The sequence below is a fragment of the Leguminivora glycinivorella genome, chromosome 19 (genome assembly GCF_023078275.1).
Source record: "Leguminivora glycinivorella isolate SPB_JAAS2020 chromosome 19, LegGlyc_1.1, whole genome shotgun sequence".
NCBI lineage: Eukaryota > Metazoa > Arthropoda > Insecta > Lepidoptera > Tortricidae > Leguminivora > Leguminivora glycinivorella.
Window position 1 is genome coordinate 14121899 of NC_062989.1, and position 24119 is coordinate 14146017.

The 24119-nt window shown below is 40.7% G+C and overlaps 2 protein-coding genes across 2 annotated transcripts in view; one reads left to right on the plus strand and one right to left on the minus strand.

Moving 5' to 3' along the window:
* Positions 1-550: 550 nt before the first annotated feature.
* On the minus strand, positions 551-4004 carry LOC125236778 (chymotrypsinogen B-like). The gene is made up of 5 exons (XM_048143704.1): positions 3971-4004; positions 2969-3267; positions 1615-1746; positions 1057-1166; positions 551-737 (listed from the first exon to the last, which is right to left on the minus strand). Exons 1-5 carry the CDS (start codon positions 4002-4004, stop codon positions 551-553), a joined length of 762 nt encoding a protein of 253 aa, XP_047999661.1.
* Positions 4005-4844: 840 nt separating this feature from the next.
* LOC125236779 (uncharacterized protein K02A2.6-like) overlaps positions 4845-24119 on the plus strand; it is a 32198-nt gene continuing 12923 nt past the window's right edge. The window contains exons 1-4 of the mRNA XM_048143705.1: positions 4845-4994; positions 5366-7797; positions 7935-8020; positions 23799-23945. Of these exons, the coding sequence (XP_047999662.1) occupies positions 5514-7797; positions 7935-8020; positions 23799-23945 (2517 nt within the window). The 5' untranslated portion in view covers positions 4845-4994; positions 5366-5513. The remainder of the gene's footprint in view (positions 4995-5365; positions 7798-7934; positions 8021-23798; positions 23946-24119) is intronic.

Sequence of the window (24119 nt, forward strand, 5' to 3'; positions counted from 1 at the left end):
ATAAATATAAAGTAAATATATAACTGAAAGGCAATAAATTATTCCTTGCTCTTATGTGTATATAATTTATTTCGGTTTCATTTCTTAAGTTGTGTTGAAACTTGGTAATATAGAAAATATAAACTAACTAATAACTAGGTACTAATTTTTTTTTAGTATAATCAAATCCCGTGGGTGTCGTAGAAGCCGACTGTGGGATATGGGTTAAATTGTGGCGTAGGCGAGAGGCTGGCAACCTGTCACTGCAAAGTGCAATGTAACAATTTGGAATTCTTTCAATCCCTTTTTGCCAATAGTGGCACTGAAACTTAGTAGTTCATGTGCTCTGCCTTGGCAGAGTGGTTTAGTCATCTGCCGCGATTGCTACACATTCTAGTTCAATTACAGCACTGTGCCATAAATGTAAAAAAAAACACTTCATCTTCTGGGCGAGCTCACTCCATCGTAGGTCGTAGGCCACGTCTTTGCCTTTGGCTAGTCTGTGGCCAAGAGTATGCCCATTTATAATTTAAAAAAAAAAACATGTTAGTAATTTATTTCGTTTTAAAATCTAAAGGTTGTTGTTGATAGTATCGTGGATCCAGTCCAGATAGCTGGTGACCTTGGCGTAGACTCCTCCGCTAGATGTTCCGCAGCGACGCCCGTAGGACACCACGCCGATCTGCACGCTACCCAAGATCAGTGACCTCATGGATGTCAATGACCCTTTAGATCGAGGCATGTAGCTAAGAGGATGACTGTTGCCAATTAAATAATACTCTTTATATCATATCAAGCACTATCCATCACTGGCTCTGCCTGCCCATTGTAGGAGTAGCTTTTTCAGTAGATAAAATGTATAAGTCCGATCCATGAGGCGATTCGGGTGGCCGAGAGGTTTAGGCATCTGCCGCGATTGCTAAACATTCTGGTTTAATTACATACATGTGCCATAAGTAAAATAAAAAAAAAAACATCATTTTGTCCTTTTTTCTTTGCATATTTATTTTAAATTCGGTATGAAATCTAAAGGTTGTTATTGATAGTATCGTGAATCCAGTCCAGATAGCTGGTGACCTTGGTGTAGACTCCTCCACTCGCTGTTCCGCAGCGACGCCCGTAGGACACCACACCGATCTGCACGTGCACACAACTAATACCAAGGTCAAGGGACCTCCGCTGTCACCCTGAAAAAAAAAGTTTACTAGATGTTTCTGTAACACAAGCAATAAGTTTTGAAAACTACGAGAAAGATAAAATATTTGCTGACATTCTATCCCGCCAGGCGGCGTCTCGCTCTCGCGTATGAAATTCTTTATCTGTACAATGTACTAATAGGGTGGCGCCATCTGTCATACTTAACCTTTGAGTGCCTCCTCATTTAAGACTAAGTACAAGCGCCATCTAGTAGGCCCTGTGTGAACTTTTTTTATTTACACTGAACTTATTTCTTTTTACCACACCAAGTAGAAAACGAATCTCTTTGAAAACGGATTTTAAATGGATGAGAAAATTGTATTTTAATTTTTAAATGGATGCCTTGATGTGAAACAGCGCCATCAAGTTTTATCCATGAATGAGGACTATCAGTCCCAGTATAAGTATCTTCCTAAAACATACAAAATATTATCTCACCTGGCACGCGTCTAGACCGGTAGCCCCCGCACAAATCTGTATGTCAGTGTCCACAGCAGGATAATTCGCCTTACAGGTTGCATCCGACATCAGAGGTACCGACACTTGCCGAAGGTACGATATAGCTGAAGCCTGTTGAAAGTTTACATTTTACATACATAATTAAAAATTGCCACGGTCTGGGTGCCGCAAGACGGGCGAGGATCTGGCAGACCCAGGCGGGATGACCTAGACGCATAATATCTTAGCGACTGGCCGGAGATTGCTCAAGACCGTGACGGATGGAGATCCATGGAGGAGGCCTTTGCCCAGCAGTGGGACACCATGTAGGCTATCTAAATACAATTATTTTGAAGGGAAACCTTCCACTGTCATTCAAGCGAAAACTCGTCGACATGTGCATTCTGCCTGTCCTAATCTACGGTGCCCAAACAAGAGATTCAGAAGTCCAAACGTAAGGTTTTCCAACGCGCTGTGGAGCGCAGCATTTTAGGTATCAAAAGGACTGATCGCGTCCGTAACACTACGCTGCGCTCAAAAACTCGCATTGCTGATGTTGACGAAAAAAACACCAGGCTTAAATGGTACTGGGCCGGCCACGTCCATCGCATGCATCCGGATAGGTGGGCTAACATTTTATGACCAGCCAGCGTATTATGCTTCCAATTTTATCACTTATCCACGTGGATAAGACATCTGTCACTCTCACACTGACATACCTACTTGCCAAAGCGTGACAGATGTCTTATCCACGTGGATAAGTGATAAAATTGGAAGCATGATACGCCGGCTGGTGGACACCGCAACAAAAAAGGCCCAGGGCTAAACCTCGGAATAGGTGACTTGACTATGTGGAAGAGACCTGAGGAGAATGAGGAAATATACCAACTGGAGAAGGGTTGCCAGAGATCGCGGCAACTGGAGGAAGATAGTGGAGGAGGCCAAGATCCACAGAGGGTTGTAGCGCCATCGGAAGTAAGAAGTAAGTAAGGTGGGCTAACTTGTTAAAGCTACCAAGTGGATGCCGACGAAGAAGCGTTTATCGGACACGCCCAGGAAAATATGGCGAAACGATCATGACGCCTTCCTGAATAACTGGCCGGAGGAAACGGAGAATCGGGAGTCATGGGGAGAGGCCTTTGCCCAGCAGTGAGACATTTGAGTGTCTCACTCTATATCTAGTCCGGTTTCCTCACGATAATTTTCTTCACCGAAAAGCGACTGGCAAATATCAAATGACATTTCGCACATAAGTTCCGAAAACAGTTCGACCTATCCATGACGTCGTTTCCGGATACTTTGCCCGTAGACATATCTTTTACCACTACGCCCCTACATCTTGCTTTCGATTTACCTCTACTATAGTTTTAGGCCATACTTCAGTCCTTCCCCACCCAGTAACATTCAGCAGGGTCCCAGCATTAACTACCAAATCAGCTTCAGGCAGCGTGATCTTAGCCACCTTGTCTCCAAACGTGAGGGTATCATTCAGTTTCAACAAGCATATATCGTTACCGTTACCAGCAGCGCTGTAAGCTGGGTGGCAGAATTTTTCTCTCGGGTGGATGAGGCTGACGGACCGATCTATTTGGTCTACTATTATGTCGTCTATGCCGATGACGCCAACGGGCTCGAAAGGTTCCTTTGGCGTTACTGTAAAGGAAATGAAATGTTATAAACCGGGTCACTCACGTGTAAATAGTCGAAAACGCTCGACATGTTTCGCTTCGCAAGGAGGAGCATTTTCATTGAGCTCGCGCGGTGCCGCTGGTATCCCGACGCAAACTGCGGGCCGCAGCTCGCTGCGACCGATGACTTGTTACGGAGCGAAACATGTCCAGTGTTTTTCGACTATTTAGACGTGAGTGACCCGCGTTTATATATGTTTAATATTAAGTCAGTGTCTCACGGTAGTTTTATTATTAAAATAAAATGTTATTAAAACTTAAAATACCTATATTATCAGTTGTAATAAAGCAGGGTTGATGGGTAATATGGGTACGGTTATAAAAAAGCAACTTCGAATCAAGGATAAATTTTATATAGGATTGACATCATCATCATCATCATCATTTCAGCCATTAATCGCCCACTGCTGAGCATAGGCGGGTGAATTTCAACATACTCGAAATTTGCCTAATTTTGGTGGATTTTTTTAGTTTTGTAATTTTTGTTGAAATTATGTACTGATGTTACATAACTAATTATTAGCAATGTTTTGTATCAATGACCTTTCATTATAATTGTTATGTATGTAGGTAGACATAAGTATCGTTTGACAGTTAGTCATTAAATGGTCATCTTCAATACCACACCTAGTCTTTTATTTAACACTGGCGACGGGCTGGAAAAATACAGTTTTTTTCTTGAAGATCGCGCGTGTACATCATGTCGAAGGTATCGACTATCGGCAAGTTAAGTGAATTTGATTTAACCAACGGGAATTGGCGAGTATATGTGGACAGAGTGGAAATGTTTTACAAGGTCAACTCGGTCACGGACGACATGAAGCTACCGATATTAATCTCGGCCATCGGTGATGCAGCATATGAGCTAATGGTAACCCTATGTAGCCCTAAAAAGCCATCAGAATTAACATACGCTGAGGTTGTGAAAACAATGGAAAATCATCTCCAACCGCCACCGTCTGTATTGGCGGAACGTTTTCGCTTTCGTCAATGTCGTCAGGTCAAAGGTCAGTCTATAAAGGATTATGTAGCAGAATTAAAGAAGTTATCTCGCTATTGTGATTTTTCAACAACACTTAATGATAATTTGCGCGATCAATTTGCATGTGGAATAAATAATGATTTATTTCGGCAAAGATTATTTACCGAATCAGAGTTAGATTTCGAAAAGGCTGTATCTATCGCATCGAACCTGGAGGCGGCGGAAAGAGATGCACTAGCGGTGGAGCCTAGCGGGGGCGCGGGGACGTCGGCGGAGGGGGTGCATCATGCGGGTACGAGCACAGCCAGGCCGAACACATCGCAATTTGCGGGCGCCTCACGACAACATGCAAACATGGCGGCAGTGCATTTTAAAAACGGGTGCACGGCGTGCGGGGACCGTTATCATAACTTTAGTGAATGCAGATTCCAGAGTTTCGTGTGCAGTAGGTGTGGAAAGATGGGTCATTTAAGACGCGTTTGTCCGAATCCGATGGAGGATATCGGCGGAGCGGCGGCAGGAAGGCGGCGAGACGCCGGCGCCTCCACTGGCCGGGGGCGCGGTCGCGGTGGCCGCGCGGGCGCAGCGGAGGCCCACGCCGCAGTACTAATGCATATTGGCTACAAAACAACGAATATCAACCCATGGAGGAGCAAGAGTTTCCTGAGGACGAGTGTATTAATCAGATGTCCTTAGCAGATTACAAACCGGTGAGCATAGCAATCAGTGTAAACAATATTCGTCTTATAATGGAGATTGACTCGGGGTGCGCTTTATCATGTGTTAGTGACAAGGTGTACGAGAAGTGTTTCCAGTCGGTACCGTTACGGAGTTGTGATTTAGTTTTAACAGTATATGATTACGGTCAAATTAGACCATTAGGTTATATTAATGTACCAGTGGAGTGCAATAATATCAAAAAGAATCTCGATTTGTATGTCATTAAGGGGGGGAATCGTGAAACTAATTTGTTGGGACGGCAATGGATGGCACATTTAGGGTTACGTGCCGAAGTACCTTTACCCTTAAACTTTGTTGAGTCGGGAACGGAAAATGAAATTGTAAATGATATCTTTTCCAGGCATAAAGAGTTATTTGATGGCGGGCTAGGACGGTTCACGGGCGGCACGGCGACGTTGCGCGTGCGGCCCGGCGCCGCCGCCGTGTTCCACCGCGCGCGCCCGCTGCCCTACGCGCTGCGCGAGCGCGTGGACGCGGAACTCGACTCCATGTTAAGCGCCGGCGTCATCGAGCCTGTGGACGCCTCCGACTGGGCCACGCCACTTGTTCCCATACGTAAGCCGGATGGCAGCTTACGCCTTTGTGCCGATTACAAGGTAACATTGAACAAAGTTTTATTGGTCGACAAATATCCCGTTCCGAGATTAGAAGATGTGTTTAGTAGTCTTAGCGGTAGTACTTATTTTACCAAACTGGACCTGTCTCAAGCTTATTCGCAAGTAGTACTAGACGATGAATCAAAAAAATATACTGTCATTAACACGCACCGAGGTTTATTTTCCTACAATAGATTGGTTTTTGGCTTGGCATCGAGCCCTGGTATTTTTCAAAGGTTAATGAGTACGCTGTTGCAGGGCATTGATAACGTTGTTGTGTTTTACGACGATATATTAATTACGGGAAGTAATTTAAAACAACATTTAATAACGGTAAATACAGTATTAGATAGATTGCAGGCGCATGGCTTAAAATTAAAAAAGGAAAAATGCGTATTTTTACAGGATAAAGTTAGGTATTTAGGGTACGTTATTGACAAAAGTGGGTTAAGTGTGGATAAATCTAAAATAAAGCCGATCTTAGAAATGCCATACCCCAGTAATGTTAGTCAACTTAGATCTTTTTTAGGCATGGTGAATTTTTACGCTAAATTTGTAAAGGATCTTAGTAACTATTTGGCGCCACTTCACGCGTTGTTACAAAAATATACTAGATGGCAGTGGGGAGAAAAACAGATAGACGCTTTTAACAGGGTAAAGAGTATGTTGTCAAGCGCCGAGGTGCTCGCGCACTACGACCCCGGCTTGGACGTGGTGGTCACGAGCGACGCTAGCCCCTTCGCAGTAGGGGCTATTTTGGCTCACCGTTACGCGGACGGCTCCGAGCGCCCTCTGGCGTACGCGTCGCGCGCGCTCACCGCGGCCGAGCGCAATTATAGCCAAATTCATAAAGAGGCGTTATCAATATACTTTGCAGTGAAACGCTTTCATCAATACTTGTATGGTAGGCGGTTTTCGTTGCGCACGGATCATAAGCCCTTGGTTAGTATTTTTGGACCGAATGTAGGTGTACCGAGTATGACAGCCAGTAGGTTACAGAGATGGGCTTTATGTTTATCGGCATATGATTTCGACATAGAATATGTGAAATCAGAACAAAACGTGGCTGACGTTTTATCAAGGCTTATTAAAGCGCATAAACTAAGTGAAGTGGAGAATGAGAAAAGAGAGCCCGAACAAACTTACCTTCACTTTGCGTCCGACGCCCTGTTATTAGATTACAAAGTGCTAAAGAATGAAACAAAAAAAGATTCGTTACTGTCTCGGGTAACTAGTTTTATTTTAGATGGGTGGCCAGATGCCGTAGATATTGAACAATTGAAACCGTATTTCAACCGTAGAAATGAACTTTATTTAGAACTTGGAGTCATTATGTGGGGTCACAGGGTGGTAATACCGGTGGGCTGCCAGGACAAGGTTATAAGGGAACTTCATGAAACACATATGGGGGTTGTAAAGACCAAATCTTTAGCGAGAAGTTATGCCTGGTTCCCGGGCATCGATGAAGCGATCGAGCGGACGTGCACGGCGTGCGGCGTGTGCGCGGCGACGGCCAGCGCGCCGCCGGCGCAGGCCCCGCGCGCCTGGCCGTGGCCGGAGCGCCCGTGGACCAGGTTGCACATAGACTTTTTGGGGCCCCTCGCAGGTATTATGTACCTGGTAATAGTAGATGCGTGCTCTAAATGGATTGAAGTCATCAAAATGGCGAGTACCACTGCGGCCGCGGTCATCTCTAAGTTGCGAGAAATTTGGGCTAGATTTGGTATACCCAAACAAGTAGTATCGGACAATGGACCTCCCTTTACTAGCCAGGAATTCGGGTTTTTCATGAAAAATAATGGTGTAGAGCATATATTTACAGCCCCCTATCATCCTTCGTCGAATGGGGCCGCAGAGGGCGCTGTAAAGATATGTAAACACGTTTTGCTTAAAGCACAAAAACAGCAACTTGATGCAGAAGTAGCTCTGAGTAGATTCCTTTTAATTTATAGAAATACAGTACATAGTACGACGGGAGACAGTCCTGCCAACATTTTACAAGGTAGAGGTTTACGCACGCGGCTGGATTGTTTAAAACCAGAAAGAGGGGCGCAAGCGCGCGAGGCGCAGGCGCGGCAACAGCGCGCCGCCGGCGGTGCCCACCGTAGCTTCCTCGCAGGGGATACGATTTGGTACAGAAATTACAGTTCTAGGAATGCGGACAAGTGGCTCGAAGGTACTATTAAAGAAAGTTTAGGTAGCTCCGATTATGCATTAGAAACTAGTAAAGGGGAAATTGTACATCGGCATGTCGACCAAATAAAGCGGCGTTCACGTAATAGTTTGTGGCTTTTCCCGGGTGGCGAGGCCCAGTCTGGAGCCACGGGCTCGAGCAGTCCGGGGAGCGCGGGGCCCGAGCGCCGCCGCCTGACCCGCCTGCGAGGTATCAGCCTCCTAGGGTTCGAAATCCACCAATACGATATGGATTTGAAGAAGTGTTTTTTTTTAACTAGAGCAATTTCATTTTTCTTTCTCGTAATTAAAATTAAGTTTAGAGTGTTATCCATTTCAAGTGAAAAATATACCACTGGGGTCAAAATTCTTTAGCTATATAGGTATTATATAATGTTGTATGGAGACTAACATAATCTAAAGATACCAAAGTGTCTATATTCATATATTCATATTCATATTCATTTATTCATAAAATTAACAATTTTACATGTCAAAGTTAAAGTTAAATTATCATAATTAGGGTACAATACAATATTACATCAACATATAAATCAATATTATATCAACAGCATAACTATGTATACTGGGGTTTAGATAATAATATTAGGGTAGCAAACTACCTATAAGTAAATTGTAGAATGTAAGATTTATGTACCTACTTAGCGAATGTTGGAGATAACGTTAGCAACATTAAATATGTAGTGGCCAAACTATTTATTGTCATGGATAGAGTAATAGTTACCTAATAAATATTAAGCGCAGTCTTACCCTAGAATAATTAACTATGTATGATGTACCTTCTAGGTAGTACATACTTACCTGTTTATTAACTTTAATTAGTTATAAGATAAATAATGTATTTACTTACAAAACTTCTTTTGTTTTCTTTGCGACGCAGTGTTTGCGTTGCATGTTTTTTTTTTTATATGGTCAGTTGGGAAATAGGTACCTATAATTAAAAGATATTTACCTTTTAAGGTAAACAACAATTAAAAGGTAAACAAGTGATAAGCATAGGTGGCGGTAAACGTGTATGTACCTATTTAGACTGACCACGTCAGATAAAAGTTATTTGTGTAATTTGATTTAATTTAATAAAATTAATCTTTAAAATAACGGTGGAGGTGTTATGTATGTAGGTAGACATAAGTATCGTTTGACAGTTAGTCATTAAATGGTCATCTTCAATACCACACCTAGTCTTTTATTTAACAATAATAAGTAGTTTTAGAGAAATTACGATTTCAATGACATGGTCGCCACCAAAATTGGTCTACCCACAAAAATAAAAAATAAAATCAAAAATAAAGCCTTTTATTCATTTTTCTATTATTTTCTACTTGAAATAATAAACTTTTAACATGTAATAAATACTTTTCAAAAAGAAACAAAAACGTTACTGCCCTCAATATGTTCACCACCAAAATTTATGCAATTTTGGTGGAAAAAGTATTACGACCCACCAAAATTAGATATTTTTGTGTGGGGCGGACCAATCCAGCAAGGTATGACACTTGTGTCATGTCTAAATGCAGGAACGAACCTGAATGGTCATGTTACGACACGTTTGTTCGTCTTGCTGCGTCTCGTTTAACCATAAAAATGATTTCAATACTTACCACCAAAATTGGTTCTTTCCCCCGGACAACTTTTGGTGCTCAGTTATAAGTGTCAAATTGTATAATAATATTGACTTATGTCATCTTAAAAACTACTTAATGTAATAAAGAATGAAGTTATGGCAAGTTATCTTTATAGCTGCGGATTTACTGGATTTACCATAGCAATAATCCGCTAAAAACAGGCTCTGGACGCTACACCAAAATTAGAATTTCGATGGAAAATTATTTTTAAATAAATATACATAAAACTTGTAACCATTTGCAATGTTGCCGAAAATAGTATTTTAGGATAGGTTTTCATAAAAAAAAATAAAAACCCGGAAACAATTAGCCCATACAATGAATTTCAGCTCCGCCACAAAAAAATCACGCTGAGAAATTCACCCAGGCCTCCCTTCGTGTACGCCACTTATCCCGGTCCTGGGCTAATCTCATCCAGAAGTGCCCCGCAGTTTTTCGGATGTCGTCCACCCAACGAGCCAACGGATGCCAGGCGCTTCTTACATCCGATAGCGGCCACCATTCGGTCAACATTTTAGTCCACCTGCCATCACTCTGCCTGGCAACATGCCCCGCCCAATTCCATTTGAGTTTGGAAATGACGTCACCCACGTCCCGCACCTTGGTGCGGCGTCGGATTTCGACATTCCTCACTCGATCTTGGAGTTTAATGCCGAGCATGGTGCGCTTCATCGCTCTCTGTGCTACCCGTATCTTTTTAGTGAGCGTCCATGTCTCGGCACTATTTCGCCCTTGGACCTAGGTCCTAGCAGCCACGGTTCTGGAGATACGATTTTTTTATTCCTTCCTTCCTAAATCATCCAAAATGTTATATTCGAAGCCCCATAACTTTTTTGTGGTGTGGATTGTATGCATAACTTGTTTGATAGTCTTACAAATAACAGCATAAAACGAACACATGGGTCTTTTTATTATAAATAAACTGAATATAAATTTAACCTAATTTTAATATAGAGATTTTGTATTAATAAGGAAAAAAATCGTATCTTCAAAACGGTGGCTCCTAGGACCAAGGTTCCAAGGACAGAAATGAAGCTAAAAGAACTTTTCATGAGAGCATTCGTTTTAGAAACTTCTCTTCGGTGCATTGCTAGTCGTGTAGTCACAGCTCTTTTTAGGGTTCCGTAGTCAACTAGGAACCCTTATGGTTTCGCCATGTCTGTCCGTCCGTCCGTCCGTCCGCGGATAATCTCAGTGACCGTGAGTACTAGAAAGCTGAAATTTGGCACCAATATGTATATCAATCACGCCGACAAAGTAGTAAAATAAAAAGTGGAAAAAAATGTAAAGTGGGGACTGATTTTTTTTTTTCATTCCAACCCCAACGTGTGATATATTGTTGGATAGGTATTTAAAAATGAATACGGGTTTACTAAAATCGTTGTTTGATATTATTAATATTTTTGGAAATTATCGCTCATAAAGGAAAAAAAAGTGCCCGCCCCCTCTAACTTTTGAACCATATGTTTAAAAAATATGAAAAAAATCACAAAAGTAGAACTTTATAAAGACTTTCTAGGAAAATTGTTGTGAACTTGATAGGTTCAGTAGTTTTTGAGAAAAATACAGAAAGCTACGGAACCCTCAATGGAGGGTTCCGGTCACTCTTGATTTGAAGCTCGCAATTTATATCATTGCCCAAAACCCTATTTAACCTAAATTATATTGCTAAACTACCTACATTTAATCCGGTTTTCGGTTTCAGCCCAAAATGCCGGAATCCGACATTAATACCGCTCATTCTTGGCAAAGTGAAATTTGCAACGAAATATTCACCGATTTATGTCATTCTGCCGGACGTATTTATTCCCTGGCTAGTAAAATGGAAAGAATGGAGTTTTTGAATGCGGAATGTAGCTGGAAAAGCGGTGAAAGGATATTAAATTTATGCATCAATATAAAAAAGTAAATGTGTCAAGCCTCCCTCCTCCTTGCGTTATCCCGGCATTTGCCGCGGCTCATGGAAGCCTGGGGTCCGCAGTGACAACTAATCCCAAGATTTTGCATAGGCACTAGTTTTACGAAAGCGACTGCCATCTGACCTTCCAACCCAAAGGGTAACTAGGCCTTATTGGAATTAGTCCGGTTTCCTCACGATGTTTTCCTTCACCGAAAAGCGACTGGCAAATATCAAATGACATTTCGCACATAAGTTCCGAAAAACTCATTGGTACGAGCCGGGTTTCGAACCCGCGACCTCCGGATTGAAAGTCGCACGCTCTTACCGCTAGGCCACCGGCGCAAGTAAATGTGTCAAGCAAATCCACTAAGATTGGCGCGAATTTCATATTTTCTATGGACGATAAACCTTCGCCCCTACATTTTCAATAGTTTTTTAGGGTTCCGTAGTCAACTAGGAACCCTTATAGTTTCGCCATGTCTGTCTGTCCGTCCGTCCGTCCGTCCGTCCGTCCGCGGATAATCTCAGTAACCGTTAGCACTAGAAAGCTGAAATTTGGTACCAATATGTATTTCAATCACGCCGACAAAGTGCAAAAATAAAAAATGGAAAAAAATGTTTTATTAGGGTACCCCCCCCTACATGTAAAGTGGGGGCTGATATTTTTTTTTCATTCCAACCCCAACGTGTGATATATTGTTAGATAGGTATTTAAAAATGAATAAGGGTTTTCTAAGATGGTTTTTTGATAATATTTGTATTTTCGGAAATAATCGCTCCTAAAGGAAAAAAAAGTGCGTCCCCCCCCTCTAACTTTTGAACCATAAGTTTAAAAAATATGAAAAAAATCACGAAAGTAGAACTTTATAAACACTTTCTAGGAAAATTGTTTTGAACTTGATAGGTTCAGTAGTTTTTGAGAAAAATACGGAAAACTACGGAACCCTACACTGAGCGTGGCCCGACACGCTCTTGGCCGGTTTTTAAGTGTTATGGCACGTCGATGATTTCGCCAACGTCAAGATTTAGGAAGGCACGCGCTTTATTTAACACAATTGGCCGGTGACACTACATTTTTCAAAATTGCCGCCTTTTTAGTGCTAAGATGGTAAACGCGCTTGGGGTGGGGCTCGTAAGAGATGGTCCGACTGTATGAAGAAGTCGACTGGCGGCAGCCTATATCGTGCAGTCCACATGGCTTATGACCGCGTTCAATGGGGACACGCTACTTGTGGTCGCGATCCTCAGCATTGAGGGAACGAGGAAGAAGAAGACGTGCTAAAATTTGGTTTATAATTTATACTCATTTAACTGTGACTTGAGTAGTAAATGACGATGTCAGTCAATCTGTGTAAGAATGTCCTGTAATATTTACTTACCTATTAGCTTTTGCCCGCGGCTTCGCTCGCGAATGCGCCATAAAATACAAATTTCCCCCCACCCATTTTAGAGAAGTGGCGGGTTAGAAAGAGACAAAAGTAGCCTATGTCACTCTCCGTCCCTTCAACTATCTCCACTTAAAACATCACGTCAATTCGTCACGTCATCCGTGAAAGACGGACAAACAAATCTCATTTATTATATTAGTATGGATATGTACTTATGCAGCTTTTTCAGTGCGCTTGTCTTATAGCTAAGTCGATACAGTGTAACTTTCGTTGTATTTCCACCGTTTCCCCACAAGATGGCGCTGTCACGTGTCTCTGACTCACGCCAACACAATTTGTAGGTGTCTTAGCATTTGCATACATATTGGAGTGTTTCGGGGCATTGAAAGATTGCTCCTTATCGAGTTACGGTGGCGGGTTTTAAATAAATTCAGTGCCGTAATTTGGGGTGAGTTAGGCCAAAACTGACTTTTCGGCCTTTAATTATATTTTATTTTTATATTACGCAAACTAAATAAAAACTAAAACTTCAGGTGTGTGTCAGTAAGTCCCTCCGGTCGATCCTCCGTATCTTCTGGCCGAAGACCATAAGAAACGAGGATTTGTGGAGAATGTGCCGACAACCTCCGAGCTCCGACCGCACAGAAAGTGGTTCAGCGGAAATGGAGATGGATCGGTCATAACCTTCGAAGAGGAGCTACCAACAGCGCCAGTATCGCGTTTGAGTGGCGGCCTCAAGGAGGAAAGCGAGCCCGCAAACGCCCCGTACACACCTGGAGGCGTAGCGTAGAGAACGAGCTGCGGGAGTTCGGACTGAGTTGGAACGAGGCCAAGGCGGTGGCTCAAGATAGAAGGCGTGGAAGGGTCTTGTGGAGGCCCTGTGCACCTATGGGGTACCCTAGGACAATCTTCAACAACAACAAACTAAATGGTGTAATAAGTCTTCCGGACGGTTGTAGTTTAGTTTTATTTTTATTGAGGGTAGTTCCAAATTTCATAACGATTATAAACAGGAAATCCCACCTCACCGGATTATTCCTCGTAATTGGGGTGAGAATTTCATACAAATTTATTGTTAGATCGATTTTTTTCTATGAATATTACTATAGCATCTGTAGTCTGTAGTAGTCACCTTAAAATTCCAACACCCCGCATTTGTCCCTTCTCTCCCCATTCGTAACCCAACTCCCCAGCAAAATTACAGATATCTGCAGATTTTTGTTACTGATACGATTCGCCTCGTTCTACCCTTTCTAAATCCACGATAGGGATGTAAAACCCACAATATTCAGCTAAAACAATTTCTAGTTAATTGATTTACTGCGCTCCCATCGCGGACTGTCCGATTTCAAATGCAATTTACATCCAATCGCTGTTTTCAAAGCTTTTCACTGAAATGAATCACACGACCAAGGAAATTGAAGTGATTTTTTAGATTCTAGACATTATAAGTAGTATACATACATACTACATACGCCTGTATCACATAAAGGGGTAGACAGAGCACATGAAACTACAAAAGTTTCAGTGCCACTCTTGCCAAATAAAGGCTTGAATGAAAACGAAATTGTGACATTGCAGTGACAGGTTGCCAGCCTCTCGACTACGCCACAATTTAACCCATATCCCACAATCGACTTAATTAATTAGGTATAAGTAGTATACCTAGACTTAATTAAAACTAAGCAAAGCGCTGGAAGCGCTGGTGGCTTAGCGGTAAGAGCGTGCGAATTTCAACCCGGAGGATCAAACCCCGGTCCTAAACTAGTACAAATGAGTTTTTCGGAAATTTGCCAGTCGCTTTTCGGCGAAGGAAAACATCATGAGGAAACCGGACTAATCCCAATAAGGCCTAATTACCCTTCGGATTGGAAGGCCAGAACCAGTCCCTACGCCAAATCTGGGGATTAATTGTCAAAGCGGACCCGAGGCTCCCATGAGCCTTGGCAAGTGCTGGAATAACGCAAGGACGTTGATGATGAAACAGAATCAAAACTAAAATTCTTGTAACGAAATGAATCCATAGGTGCTAATATTATAAATGGGAAAGGGTGTGTCTGTTTCTTTGTCCTTCTTTCACGGCTAAACGGAGCGACGTATTGATGTGATTTTTTATGTGAAGATAGTTGAAGGGATGAAGAGTGACATAGGCTACTTTTTGTCTCTTTTTAACGCGAGCAAAGCCGCGGACAAAAGCTAATTCCTTATAAAATAAATCCATTGCAATCTGACGCCTAAATAATGGCGGAGCGGGGAACAACTACCAATCTTTATTAGTAAGAACAGAACTAATGTAGTGTCATTTATTAATCGGAGTTCCTAACTTGTGCTATTGCAAGGGTGGCGTTTGGGGCTACACATGGAGTAGGAACTTTTCAAACAGAATATAATTATACTTCAGGGTACAACCTACTCAGCCAACGTCACAATCTAAACTGTTTTGGCTCAGTGACCCAAAGTTTGGCCTTCGAAATGAGAGATCGCCACCTGTCAGTCACTGGCCTGAAGCTGAAGCACATTTGCCGACAGTGTGTCGGCCCAGCGATACTTGGGTCGACCAGTCACCGCTTTTGATAATTCGTCACTTACTCATACAAACATGGTACGCGTTTATCTACACGAGCTTAGACTGTGTGCTAGGAACGCGCCTCTTTCATATATTTGATCGCCAGTGTCCGAGGTGTGCTATTAGTGTGCTCAGTATGTCGCAACTTCCATGAGCCATAAATCGACGTGTAAGTTTTCCTAGTTTGTATTCCTTGTGTGCACCCGTGATACCCGTGATAGTAGAGTCCTTCATAGTTGTACCTTGAAAGGTTCACTATTATCTGGCAGAAACTTTTTACGCATATATTTGATTCGTATAGTTATTGCCAGGAGTCACGTTTGGCAAAAACACCTTACGCAGAATATGCTTCGGCATATTTCATTTTGCATATTTTTGTAATACCGAATCGTCTGTCGTCATAATGTTGATGAGCATAAGTCTTCTAGTCGAACAATACTGTTGCAGATAATATTTGTGCATAATATTTAGGCGGCATAAAGTTGCAATTTGCTATTCGATAGCGAGTTGGATGTGTTGGGGATGCAAGATACCTAATACTCCTCCTCGCTTCGCTCGTCGTCGTACCTAACGGTGACTCTGGGGTAGTTTTTATTTTTTGATAGCGTGTAATAATTCTACTAATGTAATATTATTCTATAAGATTATTATGTACAATTATGCTAAATCAAAGTCGACCAAAGTAAAGTTCTGAAAAATAATATTCCACCAAATGTGTTTTATGCGTAGTAGTAATAATGCCAACTAAGTTTTCTGCAAAATTACCATTAGAGTGAAAGTGTTTCTACGAAACATCTTAATGCGAAGTGTGTTTCGGACTAAAATTATTCTGCCAGATAAAGGTAACCCACCTTGAAAGTGTAAAGAGAAAATTGATTGTTCCGATTTTAGGGTTCGGGTGGGCGATAAAGAGCTGATATGATGATGATGAATTCATATTTATTAAGGTTAAATTCCCTTAATGTGATACCTCATGAGATGTCCTATCACCCCTCTTCATTTTGGCATTAATTTTAGGAACATCCATACTTAATAGTATAAATGGGAAAGTGTGTGTGTCTGTTTGTTTGTCCGCCTTTCACGGCAAAACGGAGCGACGAATTGACGTGATTTTTTAGGTGGAGATAGTTGAAGGGATGGGGAGTAACATAGGCTACTTTTTGTCTCTTTCTAACGCAAGCGAAGCCGCGAACAAAGGCTAGTTCGCTATAATTTTGTTATTTTAACTTTAGTACTTAGTACAAGGATTTTCTTACTTTTAGTATTGTCAACGTAGTTTTCGGGTAATTTGTATCCAGGTTTTACCACAGAATATGCTTTGATGTTTACGAAATGCCGCCTTTTTAAATACCTACAAAATTCTTACAAAGAAACGAGCCGCACGTGCGCGGCGTCCGGCGATAGGGTTACCTATGGATTAAAACGAATTAATATTCACATAAAATGTTATACTGTTATATTCAAGTCTTGGGTACTTTCTAGGTATATATACTGTATTTATATATTTTTTTCAAGTTCCAACATTACAAGCCTTACTGAACTTTTTCGCGGGACTTAATTAGTAGTAGATCTGTGTAAGAATGTCCTATGGTATTTATTTTATTCATGATGTCTATTTAACTAAGTATTATTAGCCATTCGACACCCGGACATCGCATATGAACCTTAAAAAATCTCGCGACGTAAAGTAACGCCAGGATGTACTTGTAGCGTGGCGATAGAATCGCGGAGTGAGCCGCCCCTGGTTTTACCAGGTTGCATTATATTTTTAAGCCTTCTCCTCGACATCTGTGTACACTTTCAGACCGTCACGTACAAACTTTATGCGCGAAGTTTTGACTAAAATTTTTACACAAAACATGCCCCGTGGGCTAAAGGCCACATCTCAAATTTTTTGATTTTTGAGATTTGGGATTTTTGATTTTTCAGATTTGATTTTTTTGATTTGGGTTCAGATTTCAGAATCATAAAATTACGAATTCAAAAAATATATAAAAAAGTTTGTTTTGGAGAAGAACTTATTTCCTCCACTACAGCCAGAAATCCAAATATTCCGTTGTATTATGATAATTATTTTTGAATAGGCTAGTTTCCTACTAGTCAAATCAGCTTCTTTTTAAGAACTGTCAAAACGATTTGATAATATGGAATTACTATGGAGACTTCCGGTTGGGACGCCATCATAGCAGTTTCGTGTCGTGAATAATTTATTTTTCTTTTACTCATTAATGTTGTTTAAAGTGTAATATTGATAGCTTATTATGCAGTAAACTAATGGTGTAGTGAGAAGCTGATGTAGAATTGTTCTCGAAACGCGTTTAGCCTCTTATTTGTCGTAACGGCCGTTAGTCCAAGTGCTCTTGTAAAATCTAGCTATCAATTTACAAGTGCTAAGTCACCGTCGTACAATGTCGTACTTACCGTACAAATATTACCAATATTAGCTCATATACATTACCTTGACACTGGCGAAATAGTCCCAATGGACTGAAGCCATTTAATTTTAAAAACTGAACTGAACTGAATTACTATGAAATACTGAGGAGGGACGTCACGGTCAATTCGTACCTATATTATTTATATCTTTCTCATTGACTTATTAAATATAAATTATGTTTAAACGTAACTACTGTCCATATATTTCTTCTAATTATGTGATGCTTTATTTCGGGTAATGCATAAAATACTTTAAGTATAGGAAACTAGCCTACTTATTGTAACCGTATTGCACAGATTTTTGAGATTTTTTGAGTTATGTCCTTATTTGTTTTTTATCATGCAGAAACGTCTGCGAGCTATATTATATATTTTTAAATTAAAGGAAAAATGGAAAAATTCACACCTCGACCTGCGACCTCTGGCCTTGCCGGGGCCATCGCGCTTCCAATTGTGCCACGAAGGCCTGCTGGATGTGTACGAATTCATCCATGCCATCCCTCAATTCTCAACCGCCTTAGGGTGACGTTATAGCAAACATCTACCCGTAAGAATAGATCTTAACAGGCACTGTAGTCTCAGAATTCGCCAGTAACAATGTGCTAACCCATAATAAATTTGTTTGTTTTTTATCGGGGAGATGGCCCCGGCAAGGCCAGAGGTCACAGGTTCGAGTCGTGCCGGAGGTGTGAATTTTTCCATTTTTCCTTTAATTTAAAAACTATGTTATATAAGGAAATGTGGCCCATAGTACAATTATCCTATAGTTAAGAAACATTTCCTAGATTAATTAAATATTATCATGTAACTATAGATTGTCGCTATTTTGGGGAACAAACCAAGCCCAAATAGAACAGGATTAACCCAATTAGAGCTATTTCACTGAATGACGCACAAATATGTAAAATCTTTCAAATCAGGACTTAATCCCGTATCACTACAATACATATTAACCCATTCGCTGACACTAGGTCTGTACGTCGACCGCCATACCACTGCCGCAGAAAAGACATAGTCAGCGGAAGGATTAAACTACCTCCAACGTGTGATGGGCCATTTTTACAAAGTTGTCCACCCCACTTTTTTTTATTTGGAATTTTTTATGTGGTTTCCACCCAAAATCGCGATCTCTTTCAATCCTAATAGGAGAAAAAAGTGTCCCAAGGTTTTTTCCCATTCCGTTACCATGTTTTCATACATTTTGTATGATGGTAACGGAATGGAAGGTCTAAAAATGTGGAAAACTTGGGACATTTTTTTCTCCTATCAGGATCGAAAGACTTCTCGATTCTGAGTATGAATTGCGTAAAAAATACCCATGTTACAAAAAAAGTGGTGTGGACAACTTTGAAAAAAAAAAATGGCCCTGATACACGATTAAGTACTCATGTTATTATGCACAAATATGTCAAAACTTTGAGACGCGATTTCTCGAAAAAATGTTTTCTTGAGATGTGAGCGTTTAGCGGGTTGGAGACGATGCGATGTGCAGAAACGTGTGCTCGTTATGGTTTCATACTTGTCTTTTCAAGTCTTTGTATTCAACATTTTCGCTTAGAATTACTCTGCAATGAAATGCATGTCCCCGTGGAATACATTTTTATACAACGGTGGTATTTGGCTATATTTTATTAAGAAATGTTATGTTCTGGTAGAGAAAGTGCGTTTTAACATTATCCGATCCGATATCGGATGTCGGCCCCGTATCCCATACATTACAGTCGCCATCTTGGATTTATTCTATTGAAATCCTTCCGACATCCGATATCGGATCGGAGAATGTGAAAACGGACAAAAAGTACATAGCGGTATGGTAGCCATCTTCGTCAATTACTTATGTGTTCGTTTATATATACAGTTTCGGATTGGATAAAACCGTTAGGTACTTACCTTAAAAAAATACATTATTAAACATTTTTGAATTCAAGACATTAATTAACGTGAAATAAAACTATGAAAACTGATTCTATTGCGTAAAATGAACGCTGTAGTACTGTAGTGTTCGAAATGTCGGGATGAATTGTAAATTCATTATACGCGATGGAATCCATTTCCATAGCACAGAATACATATTAAAACAAGTATCCATAGTTTTGTTTTATCGTAAAATATCTAAAAAGATGTTTTGCCGATTTTTTACAGATAGCGATAAGTGCCTACCTATCAAATATCTATACGACTAATGTATTTTTAAACATTTGAATTCAAAACATCATTACATAAACTATATTTGTAAAGAGATGTCGTTTGACTATTTAAATTTTTTAGTATTTTGTACTTTTCTGGTATTTGTAACTACAGGGAAAACTGGCGCGAAAAATGACCGACATTTGGTAAAAAAACATAATTGTTCATTAACCTTTAATTTCTAAGAACAAATTAAATTTGTATCACAGAATAGTACATTACGATACAAGTGCGTAAAAAAGGAAGTTCGAAACGAGTGTTCGGTCGTGTTTTAAATCGACACGAGTTGCGAATTTCCTTTTCACACGTGTATCGTACGACGTTTTTCAGTACAGGTGGCCCTCCGAAGTTTCGACCTAACATATAATGAACCACTTCTCGCACTAGTGCGTAAAAAAAGTGTGTAGTGCGTAAAGTAGTTCATTATATGCCAGGTTGAAACTTCGGAGTGCCATCTGTACTGAAAAACGTCGTACGATACACGTGCGAAAAGGAAATTCGTAACTCGTGTCAATTTAAAATACTCGGTCGTGTTTTAATTTATCGCCACTCGTTTCGAACTTCCTTTTTTTTCACACTTATATTACACATTATTATTTCACACGTATCATAATGTACTATTAATTTGTATATTTTGAGTAGTCACACTACTATTATACTTTAAACATGAAATAAATGTCATATTGTCATATACTAAGAAAAAGTGACCAAGGCCTCAAGTGTCCCGAGCTGGAATCGAACCAGCGTTCTTCGTTTACCGGATGGATGTCTACTTTATTTCATGTTTATGCTTTTTTCTGCTTTTAGATAAAAACGTCCCTACTAGCCCCTTAGCCGAATGACATTTCTGCGATGCGAAACGCCGCAGAAATGTAGTCTGGCTCTGTCGCGCCAATACGCAAGAGCGATAGAGATAGATATTTAACTACCAGCAGCGGCTGGTCCATACAAGCCGATTCCCACCGGCTCGCCTAAAATTGATTACTAGTAAAGTATTTTGCTCAGTGTTGCCTAGCAGAAATTTTCACCAGCCGCCACTGGTAGCTACGAAAGAGATATGATTGTGATCATTTCGTGATCGTTGGTGCATTCGGCTACGCACATACATACATACATACAATCACGCCTCTATCGCATAAAGGGGTAGGCAGAACACATGAAACTACTAAAGCTTCAGTGCCACTCTTGGGAAATAAGGGTTTTAAAGAAAACGAAACTGTGACATTGCAGTGACAGGGTGCCATCAGCCTCTCGCCTACGCCACAATTTAACCCATATCCCACAGTCGCCTTCTACGACACCCACGGGAAGAAAGGGGGTGGTGAAATTCTTAACCCGTCACCACACAGGCAACACTGGTCGTCAAATATGTACATACATTCCTCTTTATTAGAAAGGTACAATAAGTACAGTTCTTATCAGATATGAGTAACGGAGCTGAAAAAGCTCTTGCTTACAAAGATCGGAAGATGCACTCTTGACAATAGAGGATGAGTGTTCCGATAATTATGAGAGCTTCGGCAGGTCCGATATATTTAATGGCGACTTGACCTGCGCTGTGTCTTGCGTAGCCGACGGTCGCGCGATGGTCGCGCGACGGCGATGCGATGCATACGTAATCAAACCTTATCGATATGGAAGTATGACGCCGTGTCTTGCCTAAGGCCTGTCATGAGCGTACTGTCAGGCGTAAGGCCTGAGAGTACGCTCATATTGGGCGTGCAGCGAGGCGGGACGTGTGGCGTGCATGTCAAACAATTGAAGCTCGAAGTGTCTGTGCGTAGCTGAATGCACAAACGCTCACTATAATATCTCTTTCGTTGCTATCTATCTCTGTCGCTCTTGCGTATTGGCGCGACAGAGAGTCGGCACTGCATAGAGTGGACGCACGCTCGACCCCCTCCACGTCCTGTCGAACGCTCCCCTCTGAGCGTCCACTCGAGCAGGGGGGCGATTTTTGAATCTCGCATACGGGATTTTGTTTTGTCACTAAAATACCGGTTGAAAACGGTGACTTGCTTATTATTTTCAGTGACAATTTTCTGAATTCGAACGCGTGAGACTCAAAAATCGGCCCCCAGTTCCCGAATACTTTGTACATAGCCACGTCAGCAAATTTTAATTGATCCTATTTTGTTACCAACATTTAGTAATATAACTCTAAGTCGACTTTCATAAGATATATACAGGATAATTGATATATTTAAGAAAATATAGATACTAGAGAACCTTAATAACGAAATAAAACTTACTAAAATCTCAATTCATTAAAAAAAATCTTGGTAACAAAATAGGAATATAAAAACAAAATGTTTTTTCTTAATTTTTGTACAAACTTTTCGAGAACTGCTGACTCAGACCTTACTATTGTTTTCCAGGGATCCTACATTAATGTACTGCACCGTGTAGTTCCATGCGAGAAACCCATAAAACCCTTCATGAAGAACCCGACATTTTTTATAGATATTCGAGTAAAAGGTCAAATTCTATTTACAAATTTAACTTTTACTGAGAAAGCGAATAATATCGTGGTAAGTAAAATATTTAAAATAATTAAGACGCTACAGAAGCGCAAATGCTAAAATGGAAAGGAGCCCTTTCAATTTAGGAATTTACGTTAAATATAAGTACTAGTGTTATTAACTAGATTTATCGAAAAAAAATCCATTCAGAACAACTCAGTTTTAAAGAAATTGCGAAAAAATCTTTAAAATTGAGGTTCCGCTCTCGACTGTTTCCTCCTTCAAAAGTTACTTAATCGGAACGAAATTTGAGAATCTGAATAACAATTAAATAATCTGTGTCGTACCGTTTAGATTTTTTGGCTAATTGTTACCGATCTTGAGTATCACACCTTTTTTTGAGCCATATTGAAAAAGGGCGTTTTTAAAAATGTTTGATTGGCTCTAGCGTATTTAAAATAAAAATAGTAAAAAAATCAAAACGGTCCGACACAGATAAAAATAATAATAATCTGTGTTGAAAAAATCAGTGCTCTATCTTCAAAAACCAGGGTAGAAATAGTCGAAAGCGTGTGTATGGAGAATTTGACCCCTCCTGTATCGTCTTAAACTTGTACGAGGCTCCAAGGGTATGTTCGTTTGCAAAAATAGCGCACCTCATTTTGACTTCTGATATAATATATTATATTATTGTATAGATCCCAGGTCCCGTAGCCGAATGGCATTTCTCCGACGCCAAACGAAAGCGATACGCCGCTGGCTCTGTCGCGCCAATACGCAAGCGCGATAGAGATAGATATCTACTAGCGCATCGTTTCGTGAGCGTTTCGTGAGTGATTGTGCCATTCGGCTAGCCACCCAGACATCCTATAAACAGATGTTGCCAACCATTTTAATGGATCCTCTCCCCCATCCCGGCAATTAAAGATGGCATACAAAGAAAAAAAGGGTATCAAATGAAAGGGATCATTGAGTGATTCACGAACATATAGCATACTATAGCATTTTTTAGGAAGTTTACGCAAATGCTCCGTTTTCGAGTTATTCAGGCCCACAGAGAAGTGAACAGTTGGTTACATTGACCGTATAGTAAGCAAGAGGTCCCAGGTTCGAACCCAGGCAATAGTGAAACTTTTATACGTGGTGGAATGCATATAGCGACCCTGCGGTACGCCACCACTGTGTGCTAGGAACGCGCCTCTTAGATATATTTGATCCGTAGTGTCCGAGATGTGACGCCACCCAAGGCGGAGAGGGAATTCTTTGGTGGTTTTAGACGGTAGTCCTAGACTGGTTGTTAATCCGTCATCGCCTCTGGTTCCCCCGGACCGACTGGCATGCGTAAATGCATTTCCCCAACGTAAAAAAGGCTCATGGTGTATAGCTTTAGTTTCAGTTTAGTTTTAGTTTTTGGTTTCAGTCCACTTTGCAAGAGTTTTCCTACATCGACGGCAAATGGCAGAAGACTTTCATGGCCAAAAACATGAGCTGCCGCAACAAGGTGATTGTGATGATTCTGCAGTTCCTGGGTCTCAGATATGATAAGAAAATGTGTTCCGTACCTAGGGTAGGTAAAAATTGGTTTTTATTAGAGATGGGTCGAATATTCAGTAAATATTCGGTATTCGGCAAATTCGGCAAGTTTTTCAATGTTCGTATTCATTTCATTTCATTTATTTATTCATAAACAATAATAAATTGTGTTTGAATATTAGATAAGTAAGTACTTAATTAATAAAAC

What these genes read in the sequence shown, in the direction of transcription:
- LOC125236778 (XM_048143704.1), bottom strand. Translation starts at nt 4,004, where the DNA reads ATGATGTACACGCGCGATCTTCAAGAAAAAAACT. An exon ending in GGCCTAAAACTATAGTAGAG is followed by an intron (nt 1,747 to 2,968) that starts GTAAATCGAAAG and finishes AACTTTCAACAG; the next exon opens with GCTTCAGCTATATCGTACCT. An exon ending in CCGGTCTAGACGCGTGCCAG is followed by an intron (nt 1,167 to 1,614) that starts GTGAGATAATAT and finishes TTTTTTTTTCAG; the next exon opens with GGTGACAGCGGAGGTCCCTT.